General features: G+C 43.9%; 1 protein-coding gene across 5 annotated transcripts in view; it reads right to left on the reverse strand.

Annotated features, from left to right (window-relative positions):
• USO1 (USO1 vesicle transport factor) overlaps positions 1-17,860 on the reverse strand; it is a 232,084-nt gene that overhangs the window by 52,677 nt on the left and 161,547 nt on the right. For all 5 annotated transcript variants that reach the window (XM_029598247.1, XM_029598222.1, XM_029598211.1 and 2 more), the window contains one exon: positions 5,104-5,225. In XM_029598247.1, the coding sequence (XP_029454107.1) occupies positions 5,104-5,225 (122 nt within the window). The remainder of the gene's footprint in view (positions 1-5,103; positions 5,226-17,860) is intronic.

Genomic DNA, 17,860 nt, shown 5'->3' on the forward strand with positions numbered 1-17,860 from the left:
GTTTCCAACAGTGGCTAATTCAGGATAGGAGCACCTGGCAAATACTCAAACAGTAAATAAATCCCATAATATTAATGCTAGTAATAAACCGTGGCTACTCCCTAAATCAATTTGATTAATAGCAATTTATGGACTTCTCCAAGAACGTGCCCAAACCTGTTTTAACCCCAACTACACAACTGCCTTAACCACATCCTCTGGCAATGAATTCCAGAGCTTAATTGTGCGTTCAGTGAAAAAGAATGCTCTCTGATTTGTTTCATGCTAACTTTATGGAGTGCTCCCTAGTCCTTTGTATTATCTGAAAGAGTTAATAACCGATTCACATTTACCTGTTCTAGTCCTCTCATGATTTTATTAACCTCTAACATATTCCTCCACAGCAGTCTTTTCTCCAAGTTGAACAGCCATAACCTCTTTAGCCTTTCCTCATAGGGGAGTAGTTCCATCCCCTTTATCATTTTGGTCGCCCTTCTCTGAACCTTTTCCAGTGCAACTATATCTTTTTTGAGATGTGGTGCCCAGAACTGCACACAGTACTCAAGGTGTGGTTTCACCATGGAGCAATACAGAATACAGAAGTACTATGATATTCTCTGGTTTAGTCACCATCCCTTTCCTATTAATTCCTAATATTCTATTTGCTTTTTTGACCACTGCAGCACACAGACAATGATTTCAATGTATTGTCCACTATGATACCCAGATCTATTATGGAACCTAATATTATGTAACTACAACATGGGTTAGTTTTCCATATAGACGTCACTTTGTAGATTAAATTTCGTCTGCCATTTGGATGCCCTGCCTTCTAGTCTTGCAAGGTCCTCCTGCAATTTATCACAATCTGCTTGTGATTTAACTACTCTGAATAATTTTGTATCAACTGCAAATCTGATCATCTGACTCATCGTATCCCATTCCAGATCATTTATAAATATATTGAAAAGCACCGATCCAAGTACAGATCCCCTGAGGCACTCCACTGTTTACCTTTCTCCACTGAGAAAACTGACCATTTAATCCTACTCTCTATTTACAATCTTGTAGCCAATTTGTAATCTACAAAAAGACATTGCCTCATCTCATGACTTTAATTTTTTTTTTTTTTAGAAGTCTCTTATGGGGGACTTTGGATTTTCAGAGTAGTTTCCGTACCTCTAATCGCCCCACTAGAACCGCTCTCGCAGGCTCCATGTACACACCGCCCCTCAGAACTGCACACCTCACCATCACCAGAGAAAGGGAGTTCACCATTACCGGCCCCACACTCTGGAACTCACTTCCCTCCTACCTACGTCTTGAACCCTCCCTGCACACCTTCAAAAAAGGCATCAAGACATGGCTTTTTAGGCAAGCATACTCGGATGCCAAACAGACATAGCCGCTTCTCCCCTCCGTCCCCCCACTGTGAAAGGAATCATGGAATTGATGTAAATTAACTACTCTGCGTATCATACTTTTAAGAAATTGTTGTATATTATTATGGTTCCTCTCTTTTCTCACTCTGCTGCCCTATTCTTCCTGCTTTCCTTGCCCCTCCCCCCTCTCCTCCCTCTTATCGTCTGCTCCCCTTCCCCCCTCCGCGTTTTTTGTATTTTCAGCCTTCTAAGTTCTTTGTAAACCGGCCTGATGTGCTCCACGAATGTCGGTATATTTTAAAAGTGTTAAATAAATAAATAAATTTGACAAATACACTAACTCTACTGGCTCACTTTATCCACATGTTTAATAACTCCTTCAAAAAATGTAGTTGATTTATGAGGCAAGTCTTCCTATGTTGGCTGTATCCCACTAAACCATGTCTGTCTATGTGTTCTATGATATTCTTTAAAACAGTTTCCACAATTTTTACCAGCACCTAAGTCAGGCTCATTTGTTCATAGTGTCCCTTATCACCCCTGGGGTCCTTTAAAAATATTGTGGTTACATTGGCCACCCTCCGGTCTTCAGGCTAAAATGGACAATTTTAATGATAGGTTACAAATTACTACTAATAGATCTGAAATTTCATTTTTTAGTTCTTTCAGAAACCTGGGGTGTATACCATCTGGTCCAGGTGATTTGCTACTCTTCATTTTGTCAATTTGGTTTACCACATCTTCCCTGTTCACAGTGATTTGGCAGAATTAATCTCAATCATCACTCTTGAAAACCATTTCTAGAATCCAAACATCCTTGGTAGTAAACATCAAAGCATTGCAAATATTTTTTGTTTCAGGCAGAAGGGCAGTATTTTTTCATTTCATTTGTAGTTTAGTTTGTTTTGTTTATTTGAAACAAAATTAATGGAAAACAGAGAGAAAGCAAAAAAGAAAAATAGAAAATGTCAGGTTCAGGCTCCTGCACTTCCAGATACCACTGTGCATAAAATTGTCTTGAGTACCGCCCACCCCTCCTCCCCAACATATACCTTACCCCCAAATCCATACCACTTTCTCAGATTCCCAACCCCTCAACTTATACTATCCATGAATCCAAATGAGGCAGGAGCAATCCCCAGTTCTTCAAAATGGCACCTGCTGAGGGGGGGGGGGGGTGTAAGAGGGTTGTTTGTTTGGTTTTTTTAAATTATGTGACAACATTTTAAATAGCCTTTATTATTACAACTGCAAAAAGAAACTATGCTATTCTAACATATTAAAAGCATAATTTCTGCAATTAGAAAAAGAAATGAAACGGAAAATGCCACTGACATTTTCTATTTAGTTTAAACCAAAAGCACATCTCTACAAATTGTAGGCAATGCTAAACTGCCAGCACTGTTCCAGATATAATAGTCAGTAAGCAGGTTGCAGGCAATACTTTATTACTGGGCTAACCTAAGACATCAGTGACTAGATTTCCAGAGTTACACTCCCTTTATGAGGTCTGTGCAAAGAAAGGAATATAACTCACGAAAACAAGTCACAAACGTGTACAGTTAATCTAATAACCGATTATCACCTAAAGCTTGTTAGCAGACCTTTATTTCTATATATAAATGATCATATTATTTCATTCAAGAAACCCTTAAGCAACTTTTCAGTGGTTCCCAATCCTGTCTTTTTCATGATATCCACAATGAATATACATGCAATAGATTTCCAGACAGCTGAGACCCAGTACATACAAAAATGTCTTTTGTTCTAACTTCTGCCAGATCACTTACAGCTCTAAGCCAGGAAGCTTCTTTCTAGCTTCCCCCTCATTTGTAGTAGCAAAATTGCAAAGAATCAAAAATAAACCTTTTTCCTGTGATGACTCCCAGCTTTGCAATGCTGTCTCAAAGGAAGCTTGTTTAACTGGGGACTAACATTCAGAAAGCTAGTCACAATATGGCTGTTTGCTTTAGCATTTAGTTTATCAAGTTTAGTTTGGCAGTTTCATGGGTATGTTGTTGGCTATTAGACCATTTTAATAATAGTTGTATGTGATTGTTGATAACATTTATTCTTTTATTAGCTATGATTTTGTTATATTACATTTTAGATATGTTTATGTGCACATTTGTTTTTCCATTCTGTTTGTTTCATGATTATATTGTTTATGCAAGTCTGGATGTGTATACTTTGATTTTATTTTCTATTTTATGAAATTGTATTATGTATTTTGTGTTTTTATCATCTGTTTTGGGCATTTTTTTTTTTGAAAGAAGGTTTTATAAAACAAAGCAAATTTTATTTTTACTTTGCTCGTGCATATTCTTTGTGCAAATTGTGACAATCTCGCTGGCTGTAGTGGTCACCAAGACAGGATCAGAAAGCTCTGTAATAAGCTATGAACAAGCATGATATTGGGTGCTGGTTATCACACAGGACTAAAGAAAAAACCATGTACTAGTCATAAATTTAGTATAGCACATATAACGCCAAACAACTTATGTCAGACCCTCTATTCACGGGCAGACATTTTGTATGTACAGCTCGTTTTTCATAGGGGTCACTGTTACTTTAATCATGGTAATCCATAAACTCAATTTTTCGTTTTTTTCAGTCAAAATAAAACCGAGTACTTATCGCACTGAAAATGTCCCAGGTAACCCGACATGGCCATGTTTCGGACCGCTGTCCTGCTTCAGGGGATGAGAAGGAAACCAATTCAGGTAGTAGTCGAACAATGTCTTCTTCTTCTGGCGTATCCGCTCCGTGCCAATCCTTTTACGAAGAGCAGGCTGCGTTTCAACCCGCTGTATTTGAAACAATGGCGACAACCGGAAACTATTTATGCTGCATAAATAGTTTCCGGTTGTCGCCATTGTTTCAAATACAGCGGGTTGAAACGCAGCCTGCTCTTCGTAAAAGGATTGGCACGGAGCGGATACGCCAGAAGAAGAAGACAATGTTCGACTACTACCTGAATTGGTTTCCTTCTCATCCCCTGAAGCAGGACAGCGGTCCGAAACATGGCCATGTCGGGTTACCTGGGACCTTTTCAGTGCGATAATTACCCGGTTTTATTTTGACTGAAAAAAACGAAAAATTGAGTTTATGGATTACCATGATTAAAGTAACAGTGACCCCTATGAAAAACGAGCTGTACATACAAAATGTCTGCCCGTGAATAGAGGGTCTGACATAAGTTGTTTGGCGTTATATGTGCTATACTAAATTTATGACTAGTACATGGTTTTTTCTTTAGTTGTTTACAGTGGTGTGTACTAGAATACACTAGTTGGTGTGTGTGGGTTTGTAGTGTGATTGATATCACACAGGACTGCCATTCCAACAGTCTACAATACTCCCATGAGGTTCATAACAAACAGAAAACAGATAGGCAGCCAAAAGAAAAGTGTCTGCTGAAACCTGGCTCTATGGTGGGGCTTTTTTTTGTTTTGTTTTTTTTAATTCCAGTTTCCTTTTTCTGGAACAATAGTGCCCTTGGCAGCAGGCTTTTCTGGATAATTGTCCTTGCATGAACCTTGGGATATCTAACTTGCCACAATTAATAAAATAAATTCTGCTGCCAGAAGACACATTGTTTAATTATACAAAAATTAATGTTTTGCACTGGAATGGGTTGAACAGCTAAGAATAGTGAATATCTTGCTATATGGTAACATTTTGCATTTTTAAGTTTGTTCGCCCATCTATTCTGCATCATACTAAATGTACATTCTTTTACCTGTTCTCGAATCATATTCTTGTAGTGAGTCACAATATTGTCATGCTGCTCCAAGGTCTTTTTCACCTCCTCCTCTTTTTTGTCTTCCTCGGTAGACTTATAAATAGCCTTTATTATTACAACTGCAAAAAGAAATTATGTTATTCTAACATATTAAAAGCATAATTTCTGCAATTAAAACAATAATGACAACTTACTACTTACCTGATAATTTCCTTTTCTTTAGATCAGACAGATGAATTCAGAACCAGTGGGTTATGCACCTCTACCAGCAGATAGAGATAGAGCAAAGCTGACATCACAGTATATATATTATATATATATATATATATATATATATATGTAGTGACATCAGCCTGCCAGTATTCTCTTCAAAAGCCAACTGTGGACAAACTAGCAAAAACTTGATTAATAACAAATAACCATTTCAGTACTCAGCCAACAGAAAACACTGAGCTCAAAGAATGTATCAACACTAGTCTAAGGACTGGACTAACACCAGTAACCCCTGTAACACGTAGCCACGCAGGAAGACCATAGCATAATAATTTGGCAGGCAAGAGCAAGAAGATGAATTCATCTGTCTGGTCTAAAGAAAAGGAAATTATCAGGTAAGTAGTAATTTCTCATTTCTTAGCACCCAGTCACATGAATTCAGAAACAGTGTGATGTACCCAAGCTACTCCTGAATAGGGCGGGACACTGCCCGCGGTCCAGACAAAACTGCACGTGCAAAAGCTGCATCCTCTCGGGCCTGCACATCCAGATGATAATACCTGAAAAGGTGTGTAAGGAGGACCGTATCACAGCTCGGCAAGTGTCGACAGCAGACAATCTAATTTCCGCCCATGATACTGCCTGAGCCCTAGTGGAATGAGCCCTAACCTGACTAGGTAAAGACTTTTCAGCATCCACATACGTGGCCGTGACTACCTCCTTAATCCAGCAAGCTTTTGTAGCCTGCAAAGGCAGCTCATCCTGTTTACTTCCACCATGGAGGACAAACAGGCAATCCGTCTTCTAGAAAGGTTTAGAAACCTCCAGATACCTCGTGATATTTAAATTTAATTTAAAAGCTTTTTTTATACCGAGGTATAGCTAGCTGTCTTCACTCAGAGCCGCAACAGGCGATATTACTCCGCATCTCTTTCCCTATCCAGAAATGGCAGAGAAATGAACTGAATCACGTGGAAATCTGAGACCACTTTTGGCAAAAAAGAAGGAACAGTATGCAGCTGTATCACCCCTGGAATCGCTCAAAGGAACGGTTCCCAGCAAGACAAGGCATGCAGCTTGGATATTCTATGCGCAGAACAAATCACCACAAGAAACACCGTTTTCAATGTCAGCAACAGCAAGGAAAAGTTAAGCATCGGTTGAAATGTAGGGCCCGCTAAGAAATCCAAAACAGATTAAAACTCCACAAGGGCACCGGTAACTGTAAGGGAGGATGAAGATGTTTAACTCCTTTCAAGAAACAGACCACATCTGGATGAGCCAACAAGGGTCCACCATTCACTTGACTCCTGAAACAAGCAAGAGCCACTACCTGTACCTTTAAGGAATTAAAGGTCAACCCTTTATTCAATCCATCCTGCAAAATCTCCAAAATGAGTGGTATCTGAATGAGGAAGCACCCCTCGATCTTCACACCAAGTCTCAAACACTCACTAAACCTACACATATACTAAGGAAGTGGAGAACTTTCTTGCTCATAGCAAGGTGGCAATAACTGCAGCAGAATATCCACACTTCAGCCAGCAAGCCCTCTCAAGGAACATACTGTAAAACGAAATTGAGACGGATCTCCATGAAGAACAGGCCCCTGCCACAACAGAACCTTGCATGCTGTAAACTGGAGGGGGGTTCTACCAGGAGCCTCCGCAGATCCGCATACCATGGTCTCCTGGACCAGTCTGGTGCCACAAGAAGCACCATCTCTCTGTGACTCTCGACCCTCCAAACCATTCTGCCCAACATGGGCCACAGGGGAAAGGCATACAGCAGCTTGTCCTCTGGCCATTCCTGCACAAGAGCATCAATGCTCAATGATTTTGGATCTCTCCTGCGACCGAAGAATCGAGAAACCTTCACACTGTGATAAGTCACCAGCAGGTCCAGAAACGGAAGACCCCATCAATCTACCATTAGCTGAAACGCCTCGTCTGACAATACCCATTCTCCTGGGTCCAGACTCTGCCTGCTGAGAAAGTAGGCTCTTACATTGTCTTTTCCTGCAATATGCAAGGTTGAGATCTCCTGAAGAACTTCCGCCCATTCCATAAGTTGGTCTATTTCCTGCAACACTTGCTGGCTCTTGGTTACTCCCTGCCGATTGATGTAAGCCACTGTCGTTGCATTGTCCGACATTATCCAGATAGCTCGACCCTGCAACCTATTGCCAAACTGTAAGCATGCTAACTGGACAGCCCGGGCTTCCAACTGATTGATGTTCCAGAGAGACTCTTCAGCACTCTAGCGCTGACGGTTCCTGACATTGAGCTCCCCAACCCTGGAGGCTCACATGTCGTACTAGTCAGTCTGATGATTTTAGGGAAACCCCTTTTTAGATGATCCGCTTATAACCACCTCTGTAGTTGAGAGCAGACCTCCATTGACAGGTGGAGCCGAATCAAATATTCCTGAGACTGTGGGATCCGAGACAGCAGGAAGCGCTGAAGAGGATGCATATGCGCCCTCACCCACGGCACCATTTTCAGGGTCACTGCCATCAAACCTAACAACTATAGATAGGACCACACTGTCAGGCACATTGTGTTCATCAACAGACGCACCTGCACCATCAACTTCTGAATACGACCCTCCAGCAACAAAACCCCTGCCTTGCTTCGTGTCGAACCAAACACCGAGATACTCTAGTGACTGGGATGGCTGAAGACTGCTCTTGGCCCAGCTGAGCTCCTGCAACAAAGAGATCACCCTGCAGGTCACTAGGAGGCTCTCTTCCAGAGTCTTGGCCTGAATCAGTCAGTTGTCCAAGTATGGTGTATCAGGATCCCATACTCTCTCAACTCTGCCACCACCACCACCATACCCCTTGGAAAACGTTCTGGGCTTGGAGGCCAGACCAAAATGTAGTGCTTTAAACTGATGACCCGAAACCGCAAATCGCAGAAAACGTTGGTACTCTAGCCGGATGGGAATATGCAGGTACGCCTTGAACAAATCCAAGGAAGCCGAAATTTCCCCGACTGCATGGTCATTATCACGGAGCGCAATGTTTCCATGCGAAAATGACTGTTGACCCCTTTGAGATCCAGGATGGGAAGAAAAGAGCCCTTCTTCTTCAGCACAACAAAATAAATGGACTATCGGCCCGTATTTTCTTGAGACTTGGGCCCTAGAACTACAGCCCTCAGACTAAGGAGCCTTTACAAAGTACACTCCACTGCCTGCTTCTTCTGTGGGTAGTGGCAAGGCAACACCAAGAACATGTTCTGAGGAACACTGTGAGACTCCAACGCATATCCATCTCATATCACCTCCAAGATCCACTGGTCTGATGTGATTTTGACCCACCTCTGATAAAAGAGAGAGAGGGGACTCCCTATTTCCTGGTCTTGGGGATGGGTCAGCACACCTTCATTGAGAGGCTTGGGAGGTTCTGCTACCCGAGTTTGTGCCCCGTCTGGGCTGTAAGGACTGAGACCTACCGAAAGATCAAGCCCTCTGAAAGGTTGCTCCTCTGTAGGGTTGAAACACTTGAATCTCCTAGCATGACCTCTCATGCTAAAGGACTGTAGTGTCTGCTTCTTATCCTCTGGTAACCAAGGAACGGAGACTCACCCCACTTATTAGCCATCTTTTTCAACTCACTCCCAAATAAAAGCGAGTCTTTAAAGGGCAATTTCGTAAGGTTAGCCTATGGAGGTCACATCAGCTGACCAATTTCTCAGTCATAACTGACTCCAGATTGCTATTACCACAGCCACCCCCTCTGGCTGAGGTGCGGACCAAGTCGCCGCCCACATCTGCCAAAACGGCGGCTGCTGGTTCCATACTTGCCCTGGAATTCACTCCAGATTCATCAACCTCCTGAGAAAGAAGTAAACAGGAGATCAATAAGAAGCTATCCGCAAGGTCATTGCCTCTGCTTCAAATGCTTAAGGATGGTCTCAATCCTATCGTGCGCATCCTTCAAGGCTGCTCCTCCCTCCATGGGGATAGACAAGGAGGGACACACAAGCATGTCCACTTTCAGAAAATGCAACTGCTCTCTCGCCACTGGATCCAGGGGGTACAGGCCTTCCAAGACTCAACCTTCTTTGAAATTAGCCTCCAGGACACCCCATTCAAGATCAATCAATTCTTGAATGGTCTCCATAACAGGGAAAAAACAAGAGGCTTTATGCAAAGAAACCAAAAAGGAAAATTGGTTCTTACCTGCTAACTTTCATTCCTGTAGTACCACAGATCAGTCCAGACTCCTGGGTTTTGCCTCCCTTCCAGCAGACTGAGACAGAGAAAGTTTCGCTGACACTGACATAATCTGGTTTGCCACCTGCAGTCACTCAGTATTTCTGTCTCCAGCAGATGGTGGTGGAACAAAACCTGCAGTCTGCACATTAATTTAAAAAACAAAAACAAAAAAAAAACCAGTTAAAGTTAGGTTAGGAGTGAAGAGTACCTCCCAGAAGGTTAGCAGGTCCTGGTGAGGGCCATCCCTTCTGGTTTTGAAATGTAGAATGTTGGGGACCCTTTTTGGCTCGGTCCTTCTCACCATTGGGGATGGACAACTGGTGGTGCCAACTCCCTCCCCCCCAGGACAATGTCCAGAGCTTGCATCATTTCCAGCAGAAAGTGGTGCATATCCACCATCTGCTGGAGATGGAGAATACTGGCAGGCTGTCACTGCAGGGGTATGTATACTGTGATGTCAGCTTTGCTCAGTCTCCATCTGCTGGTAGAGGTACATAACACACTGGTTCCGAATTCATCTCTCTGGATGCTAAGAAATCTGAGATTTTACAAATGCTATAAAGCAACATCAATGTTAATACTGTTTCAGGTTTGATCATAGTTTAGTCTAATGGTGTTTCGTGCTTTCCATTCAATCGTTTTAGAACAGAATTGAGTCTTGAAGTACCAAACAAATGTTTCCTGTAAAAGTTACCCAAATTTTACATATAAGCTTTATTAAATTATCTAACACAAATAACCTTAATGAAAAAGACCAAAAAGTGATGGACTGAGTAAGGATGGCTAGTCCCATACATCATCCACATTACACAATTGTCAGCGGGAAGGGGGTGGGGGGGGAGGCAGCTCTTTTCAGGCTGCCAGCAGCTTCACTAAACCCCGAGATGCAGTAAAAGGACAGCACCTCGTGAGGTCTGGGCCAATCCGTTCCCCCTCAGCGCGGGAACAGCGGCCATTTTGAAAACCTTTGCCGATGTTGAGGCAAAGGATATGGGGAAGGGGAGCTCCCTCCCGATCTTTCCCCAGCCATGCAAGCCCAGGGGATAACTTTGATCAAGATCAGGATGTTTTACAGGATGGACCCGATCCCCTAGAGGGGGATGGAGCTGGGTCCACAGATTTCTCATTGGACTTTGTGCTGCTTATGCACAAAGCTTTCTTGGCTACTCAGCAGAGCGGCGCTCCGTGTTCCAGTCATTTGGCTCAGCCCCCCGCTAAGCTTGCCAAGCATATAGAAGCTCCGGCGTCTCTACGGGTCGCCAAGTTACGGGCTCATCCGTGGCAGGCGCCTCTGTTCCTACTGCTAGCACGGACATTGGCTACACCTTTGCCCACTGCGGGGGCAGAGGAAGAACTAGTAAAGCAGTTACCTTTAGGTGGTGACGACCCTAAAGTGGAAGAGCTAGAGCCGCTAATTCCTTCTGTTTTATCCAAACTTGGAATGGATATCCCCCAGGATATTCTTCCGCAGGATTCCGTGGACCCAGTTCTAGTGGGCTTGCAATCCCCAGCTAAGGCCTTTCCCTTTCATCCCATGCTGCAACAGCTAATGACCCGAGAGTAGGACGTACCAAATGCCGGTTTAGGAGTGGGAAGAGCTATGGATAAGATTTATCCCCTGCTCAATGATTCGCTGGAGCTCTTGAAGTCCCCTAAGGTGGACGCGTCAGTGTCTGCTGTAACAAAGCGAACCACTATTCTCGTCACAGGGGCAGCGGCTCTTAAGGATCTGCAGGATAGAAAGTTGGAAGTGCTTCTCAAACGAATCTTTGAAGTGTCGGCTTTAGGAATCCAAGCGGCAGTCTGCAGTAGTTATATGCGGCAGTCTGCAGTAGTTATATGCTGCAGGCGAGCCTCCACTGGGTCCAACAGTTGTTAATTTCCACAGTGTAACCACCGGGAGAGGCGGAACAGGCCGAGCACTTGCAAGCGGCAGTGGCTTATGGAAGGGATGCCCTCTATGATCTCCTGCGGACTTCCTCTCGTACCATGTCTTCCGCGGTCTCTGCGCAACGGCTTCTGTGGCTCCGTAACTGGTCAGAGGATGTTTCCTCCAAGGCTCAGTTAGGGGCATTGCCATTCAAGGGAAAATTTCTTTTTGGTGATGAATTGGAGCAGTTGATAAAGTCCCTGGGTGAGAACAAAGTCCACAAGCTCTCAGAGAACGGACCGAAACCTTCCAGAGATTTTCCTTCCACTCGCTCCCATTTTCGAGGACAGCAGAGGTTCCAACAAAGCAGACCTCAGCCTGCAGCGCAAAGGCAACCTCTGAGCCGCCAGCAATTCTGAATTCTTCCTTTCGGGGACACAGAACCACTCATGAAGCAAGTTCAGCAACGTCCCTTGTCTCCAAGTCTTCTCAATGAGATCAGGCCAACCCACCCTTGGTTCCTTAGGTAGGGGGAGCGTCTATCCCAGTTTCACGAGGCATGGGTCAGAATAACCTCCGATCAGTGGGTCCTAAGCACTGTCTAACAAGGCTACGCTTTGGAATTTGCTCGGCCATTCCAAGACTTCTTTCTGGTCTCCCCCTGCAGTTCACAGACCAAGGTTCACATCGTTCAGCAAACTCTTGACCGTCTCCTTGCTCTCGGGGCAATAAATGAGGTGCCCTGCGAGGATCAGAAGTTGGGATGCTATTCCATTTATTTTGTGGTCCCCAAGAAGGAGGGATCCTTCCAGCCTATTCTGGTCCTGAAGAAGGTAAACAAAGCCCTCAAGATACCTCACTTCCACATGGAGACCTTGTATTCCATGATTGCTGCGGTTTGCAAGGGCGAGTTTCTGGCATCCCTAGATCTGATGGAAGCATATTTGCATATACCCTCTGAGAAGATCATCAGAAATTTCTTCGATTCATGATTCTGGGCATGAATTTCCAATTCTGTGCACTGCCATTTGGTCTATCTACAGCTCCTCTTACATTCACCAAGGTAATGGTGGTTGTAGTGGTGGCCCTAAGGAAGCAAGGACTTCTAATTCATCCCTACTTGGACGATTGGCTCATTCGAGAAAACTCAAAAGACCTCTGCATTCAGGCAGTCAACACTGTCATCACGCTTCTGGAGTCACTGCGATAGGTTGTCAATCAAGCCAAAAGCAACCTCATACCCTCACAGGCGATGGACTTTCTAAGAGCCCGGTTCGATACCAGGCGGGGAAAAGTATCTCTCCCACCAGACCGAGTGGCCAAACTGCAGCAACAGGTTCGTCGCTTGTTAGCGCTACCACTCCCCAAAGCCTGGGACTATCTTCAGGTCCTCAGCTCCATGGCGTCCACTTTGGAGGAGTTGGTCCCTTGGGCTTTTGCTCATATGAGACCGTTACAACGAGCATTACTTTCCTGTTGGGATCCCAAGTTGGAGGACTTCCAGTTTCCTCTGCCACTCACCGATCTCGCCAGGTCCAGTCTTGGATGGTGGCTTTGTCCTCACAACCTGACTCGTGGAGTAGAACTCGAGATCCCGGATTGGGTCGTGGTGACCACAGATGCCAGCCTCTTCAGTTGGGGGGCAGTCTGTCAATCCTGCTCAGTTCAGGGCACCTGGTCCACAGAAGAGTTCAGCTGGTCGAGCAATCTCCTAGAAACAGGGAGGTTCGGTTAGAGTTGCGGAACTTCCTCCCGTTAGTGCACAATTGAGTGGTCAGAATCCTCTCCAACAATGCGACGACGGTGGCTTACATCAACCGTCAAGGCAGAACCAAAAGTCAGGCAGTGGCCGAAGAGGTGCAGCAGCTCATGGTTTGGGTAGAAAAGCATCTTGCTCTACTGGCGGCGTCTCACATCGCCAGGACTGACAACATTCAGGTGGACTTTCTCAGTCGGAGACGAATAGATCCAGGGGAGTGGGCACTGTCGACCTAGCAATGGATCTCATCGTGCAAAGGTGGGGGACTCCCCACATGGACTTGATGGCAAAAGACAATGCCAAGGCTCCTCGTTTCTTCAGCCGCAGAAGAGATCTCGGAGCAGAAGGGGTCAGTGCGTTAGTTCTCCCATGGCCTTCTTCAGTTCTCCTGTATGTGTTTCCACCTTGGCCTCTGGTGGGCAAAGTTCTACGCAGGATAGAAGTTCACCCAGGAACCGTAATCCTAGTGGCTAAAGAGTGGCCTCGATGGCCGTGGTTTGCAGATCTAATCAATTTGGCGGTAGATAGGCCCCTGAGGCTCGGCCATCTTCAAATCTGCTACGTCAAGGTCCTATATTTTTCGACCAGGCAGATCGCTTTTATCTAAAGACTTGGCTTTTGAAAGGAGGAAATTGAGGAAGAAAAGGTATTCAGAAAATGTAATTTCTACTCTATTGCGAGCCTGAAAAACCACTTTCCTATGCCAGGGTGTGACGGGTTTTTGAGACATGGTGTTGTGGCCTCGGCATTCTCCCCAAGCAGTCTTCGGTGCCTCATATTTTGGCATTTTTGCAGGCCGGCTTAGCGAAGGGTTTGTCCTTTAATTCCCTCCAGGTACAAGTGGCGGCCTTAGGTTCCCTGGTTCTTTAGCATTGCATCCAGATGTAGTTAGATTCCACAGAGGAGTGAGACATTTGAATCCTCCCGTCCGTCCGGTATGTCCCTCCTGGAATTTTAATCTGGTCCTTCGAATCTTGTGTGATCCCCCGTTTGAACCTCTTAACAAGGCAACATTAAAGGATCTCACTTTGAAAACGGTGTTCTTGGTCACTGTATGCTCTGCTTGCAGGATCTCGGAACTTCAAGCACTGTCTTGTAGAGATCCTTTTTTGAGAAAGAGTCTGGAGTGTCACTTCGCACAGTTCCTTCCTTCTTGCCAAAGGTGGTTTCAAGTTTTCATTTAAGTCAGTTAGTAGAGCTGCCAGCCTTTCCCAATTTGTCCGCTGATGAGCCACATGCGAGAGAGCTACGGCGTCTGGATGTTCGGCGAGCGTTTTTACGTTATTTGGAAATCACTAAACCTTTCAGATATTCAGATCATCTGTTTGTTTTGTGGAGCGGACCTAAGAAAGCTTCTAAACCAACGATTGCATGATGGTTGAAAGAGGCAATTGTTTCTGCTTACATTGGCAAGTGTAGACCTTCCCAGAGGGGTTGAATGCCCATTCCATTCGTTCTCAGGCGGCTTTATGGGCCGAATGCCAGCTAGTATCGCCCCAAGAAATATGTAGAGCGGCTACCTGGAAGACGCTTCATACATTTGCTCGTCACTACCGCTTGGATGTTCAAACCCCAGATGTCGGTAATTTTGGCAGTGGGGTTCTTCGCACGGGACTCTCATCATCCCACCCTGTTTAGGGAAGCTTTGGTACATCCCACAGTCTGGACTGATCCAGGTACGTAGAGGGAAAAGAAAATTGGTTCTTACCTGTTAATTTTTGTTCCTGTAGTACCATGGATCAGTCCAGACGCCCGCCCATGAACGGGTTTCTTCGACAAGTCCGCGCTCATATTCATGTTTATTGCAGATAGCTACAGAAGAGGAAGAAATCTACAGGTTGCTTATACGCAAAGTTGAGTTTATTACAGTTATTGCTTGATTCGTTGTTATGGTTAATATTTTTACTTTCTGCTTGGATATTCTTAAAACTGAAGAGATACAGTGGGCACACCAGGATAACTAAGGGCACCCTTCAAGTTTTTCTCTGTCTCCATCTGCTGGAAGGGAGGCATAACCCACAGTATGGACTGATCTGTGGTACTACAGGAATGAAAATTAACAGGTAAGAACCAATTTTCTTTTAAACTAGTCGGGTTGTATGCACTGTCCTAGCCTGAGTTATGCATTGCTTTCTAACCAGAGTAACTAGTAATTCTGTCTCTATACTTCCATGATTATCAAATAACTAATTTATTGAAAAAAAAAATAAACACCACCACTGCAGTAACACACGAACTTAAAAATCAAACTAGCAATCAACGGGCCAAGGATTTTTTCTCATTCTGAACCTATGGAAAATATCTTTATTGAATAAGGCCTCACTGTCTTATATAAGCTGGTTTTCACAGGTTCCCTTTAGCTATTTTAAAAGGGAAAATTTCACTGACTAATCCCCCTTATGTAAACCTCTTCAGACACAGCAGCAAGCCAACAAAACTGCAAAAATAGGGGTTTGAGTGAGATGCTATTGCTGACTTTGAATGTACTTGAAGTGTATATTATGAATAAATTTCTGAGTGTTTAGTTAAGGATTGTTTTGGACATAGTTAAAACTTACTAGTGCTTTGTAGAAAGCTGTCCACAGTTGCAGATGATGGAACAATAAGACTAAATGAAGCTGAGAAGTTATAAGAAGCAACAAAGGGATAAGTACACAAAACTTTTCATGGAATGCACTAACTAACCCATTTGGTGATACTATCCTCAAGGGGGACTGCAAAAAAAAAAAAAAAAAAAAAAAGTGGTCAGAGGTGGACCAGTTTGTGTTTTGGAAGTTTTGGAATTTTTGGTTGCTGTAGCTCCTCAATTACTGACTGGTGTATGGACGATTTACTAAAATGAGTTCGGCATACATTATTAACTACAGGGCATAAACCTTAAATATACCAATATATTGAATGTGCTGCAACAATGCACATTAAAAACACATAACATTTAACCCAAAAAAACTAACTACACCTCCAGGGGTATAGTTAAAGTTCTGCATTAAAGCATTAACATGGGTGTGTTAAGGCTGTCAGTGTCGTATTTAAATGAATTGCTTTGTCTTATTTTGCTTATTAGCAGCTCATTTACATTTTTACAGCATTAATGTGCAGTAAAATTGAAATGTTAGCTGTGTTAATGCTGTGTGTTAGCACTCTTTAGTAAATAGCTCCAGCATCTTTAATATAAGGTTGTAATAGCCAAATGGACAGCTGCTATTTTCAAAGAGCGGGAAAGTAAATCTCAATAGATATCTAATAAAAACATGTATAATAGCTGGAAGATGCCAAACCACTAAATCCAACCTTGCTAATTCTTCTTCCGCCTATACCTCTGGAGTCCCTACTGAAGCTAGTCATGCTACAAAGGATGCGCCACCCAGGTTCTGATCACAGATTGCTGGGAATATGGTTTGCGCATTCCAGTTAGCAAGAAGAAAGCATCCATGCAGATAGCAAAATTGATTCTTACCTGCTAATTTTCATTCCTGTGTTACCACAGATCATTCCAGACTCCTGAGTTTTGCCTCCCTTCCAGCAGATGGAGACAGAGAAAATTTCTCAGGCACCGCTTTATAACTTGGTGTGCCACCTACAACTCCTTAGTATTTATCAGTACCCAAGCAGAAATGTAAGATCAAAAAACTGAATTCCTCAAACTTCTATCCCCAGAATGAGCAGAGGAATAGGAACATTCGCCGGTAAATTTAGAACAGCCCCCCCTTTTTTTTTTTTTTTTTTTAATAATTAAGAGGATTATAGAGAAACCTAACCATTCTTCAGTAAAGCAAAAAAATATATATATATAGATAGATCAAGCGGAGTCTCCAGAACAAAATCTCCTCTCACCCACCGGGTGGGACTCTAGACTGATCTATGGTACTACAGGGAATGAAAATTAGCAGGTAAAAACCAATTTTCTTTTCCCTGTAAGTACCCAGATCAGTCCAAGCTCCTGGAACGTACCAAAGCTTCCCTACCAGGGGTGGAACTGTGAGCGCCCAGCTCAAAGGACACTTCCACCAAAATTGTTGACGTCCGGCACCTGGACATCCAAACTGTAGTGTCTGGCAAAGGTATGCAACGTCTTCCAAGTAGCCACCCTGCAAATCTCCTGTGGCAAAACCAGTTGGCACTCAGCCCATGAGGCTGCCTGGGCATGGGTAGAATGAGCTCTCAAACCCTCTGGAACAGGCCCAACCACGGCAGATATAAGGCCGCCCCGATAGCCTCCTTCAACCAACGTGCTATTGTGGCCTTTAACGCTTTTTGACCCTTTTTTGAACCATTCCATAGTACAAAAAGATGATCTAACAACCAGAAACTGTTAGTGACCTCCAAATATCATAGCAAGGCCCATCTGACTTCCAATCGTCTTAACTCCTTTGCGTGAGGCAGATCAGTCTCTGTGTAAAAGCCAGAAGCTCCACAGACTGACTTAAGTAGAAAGCTGAAACTAGTTTCTGCAGAAACGACAGGACTGTCCTCAGAGAGATTCCAGAATCCGAAATGCGCCAAAAGGGCTCCCTGCATGAGAGAACCTAAAGCTCAGACTCCCTCCTGGCTGAACAGATCACAACTAAAAAGACCACCTTTAAAGTCAAATCCTTTATGGTAGCCTTCTTAAGAGGCTCAAATGGTGCCTCACACATGCCCTTGAGAACCAAGTTAAAGCTCCAAAGAGGACACACCTAAAGCACAGG

Source organism: Rhinatrema bivittatum, chromosome 1, assembly GCF_901001135.1.
Source record: "Rhinatrema bivittatum chromosome 1, aRhiBiv1.1, whole genome shotgun sequence".
Classification (NCBI taxonomy): Eukaryota; Metazoa; Chordata; class Amphibia; order Gymnophiona; family Rhinatrematidae; genus Rhinatrema; species Rhinatrema bivittatum.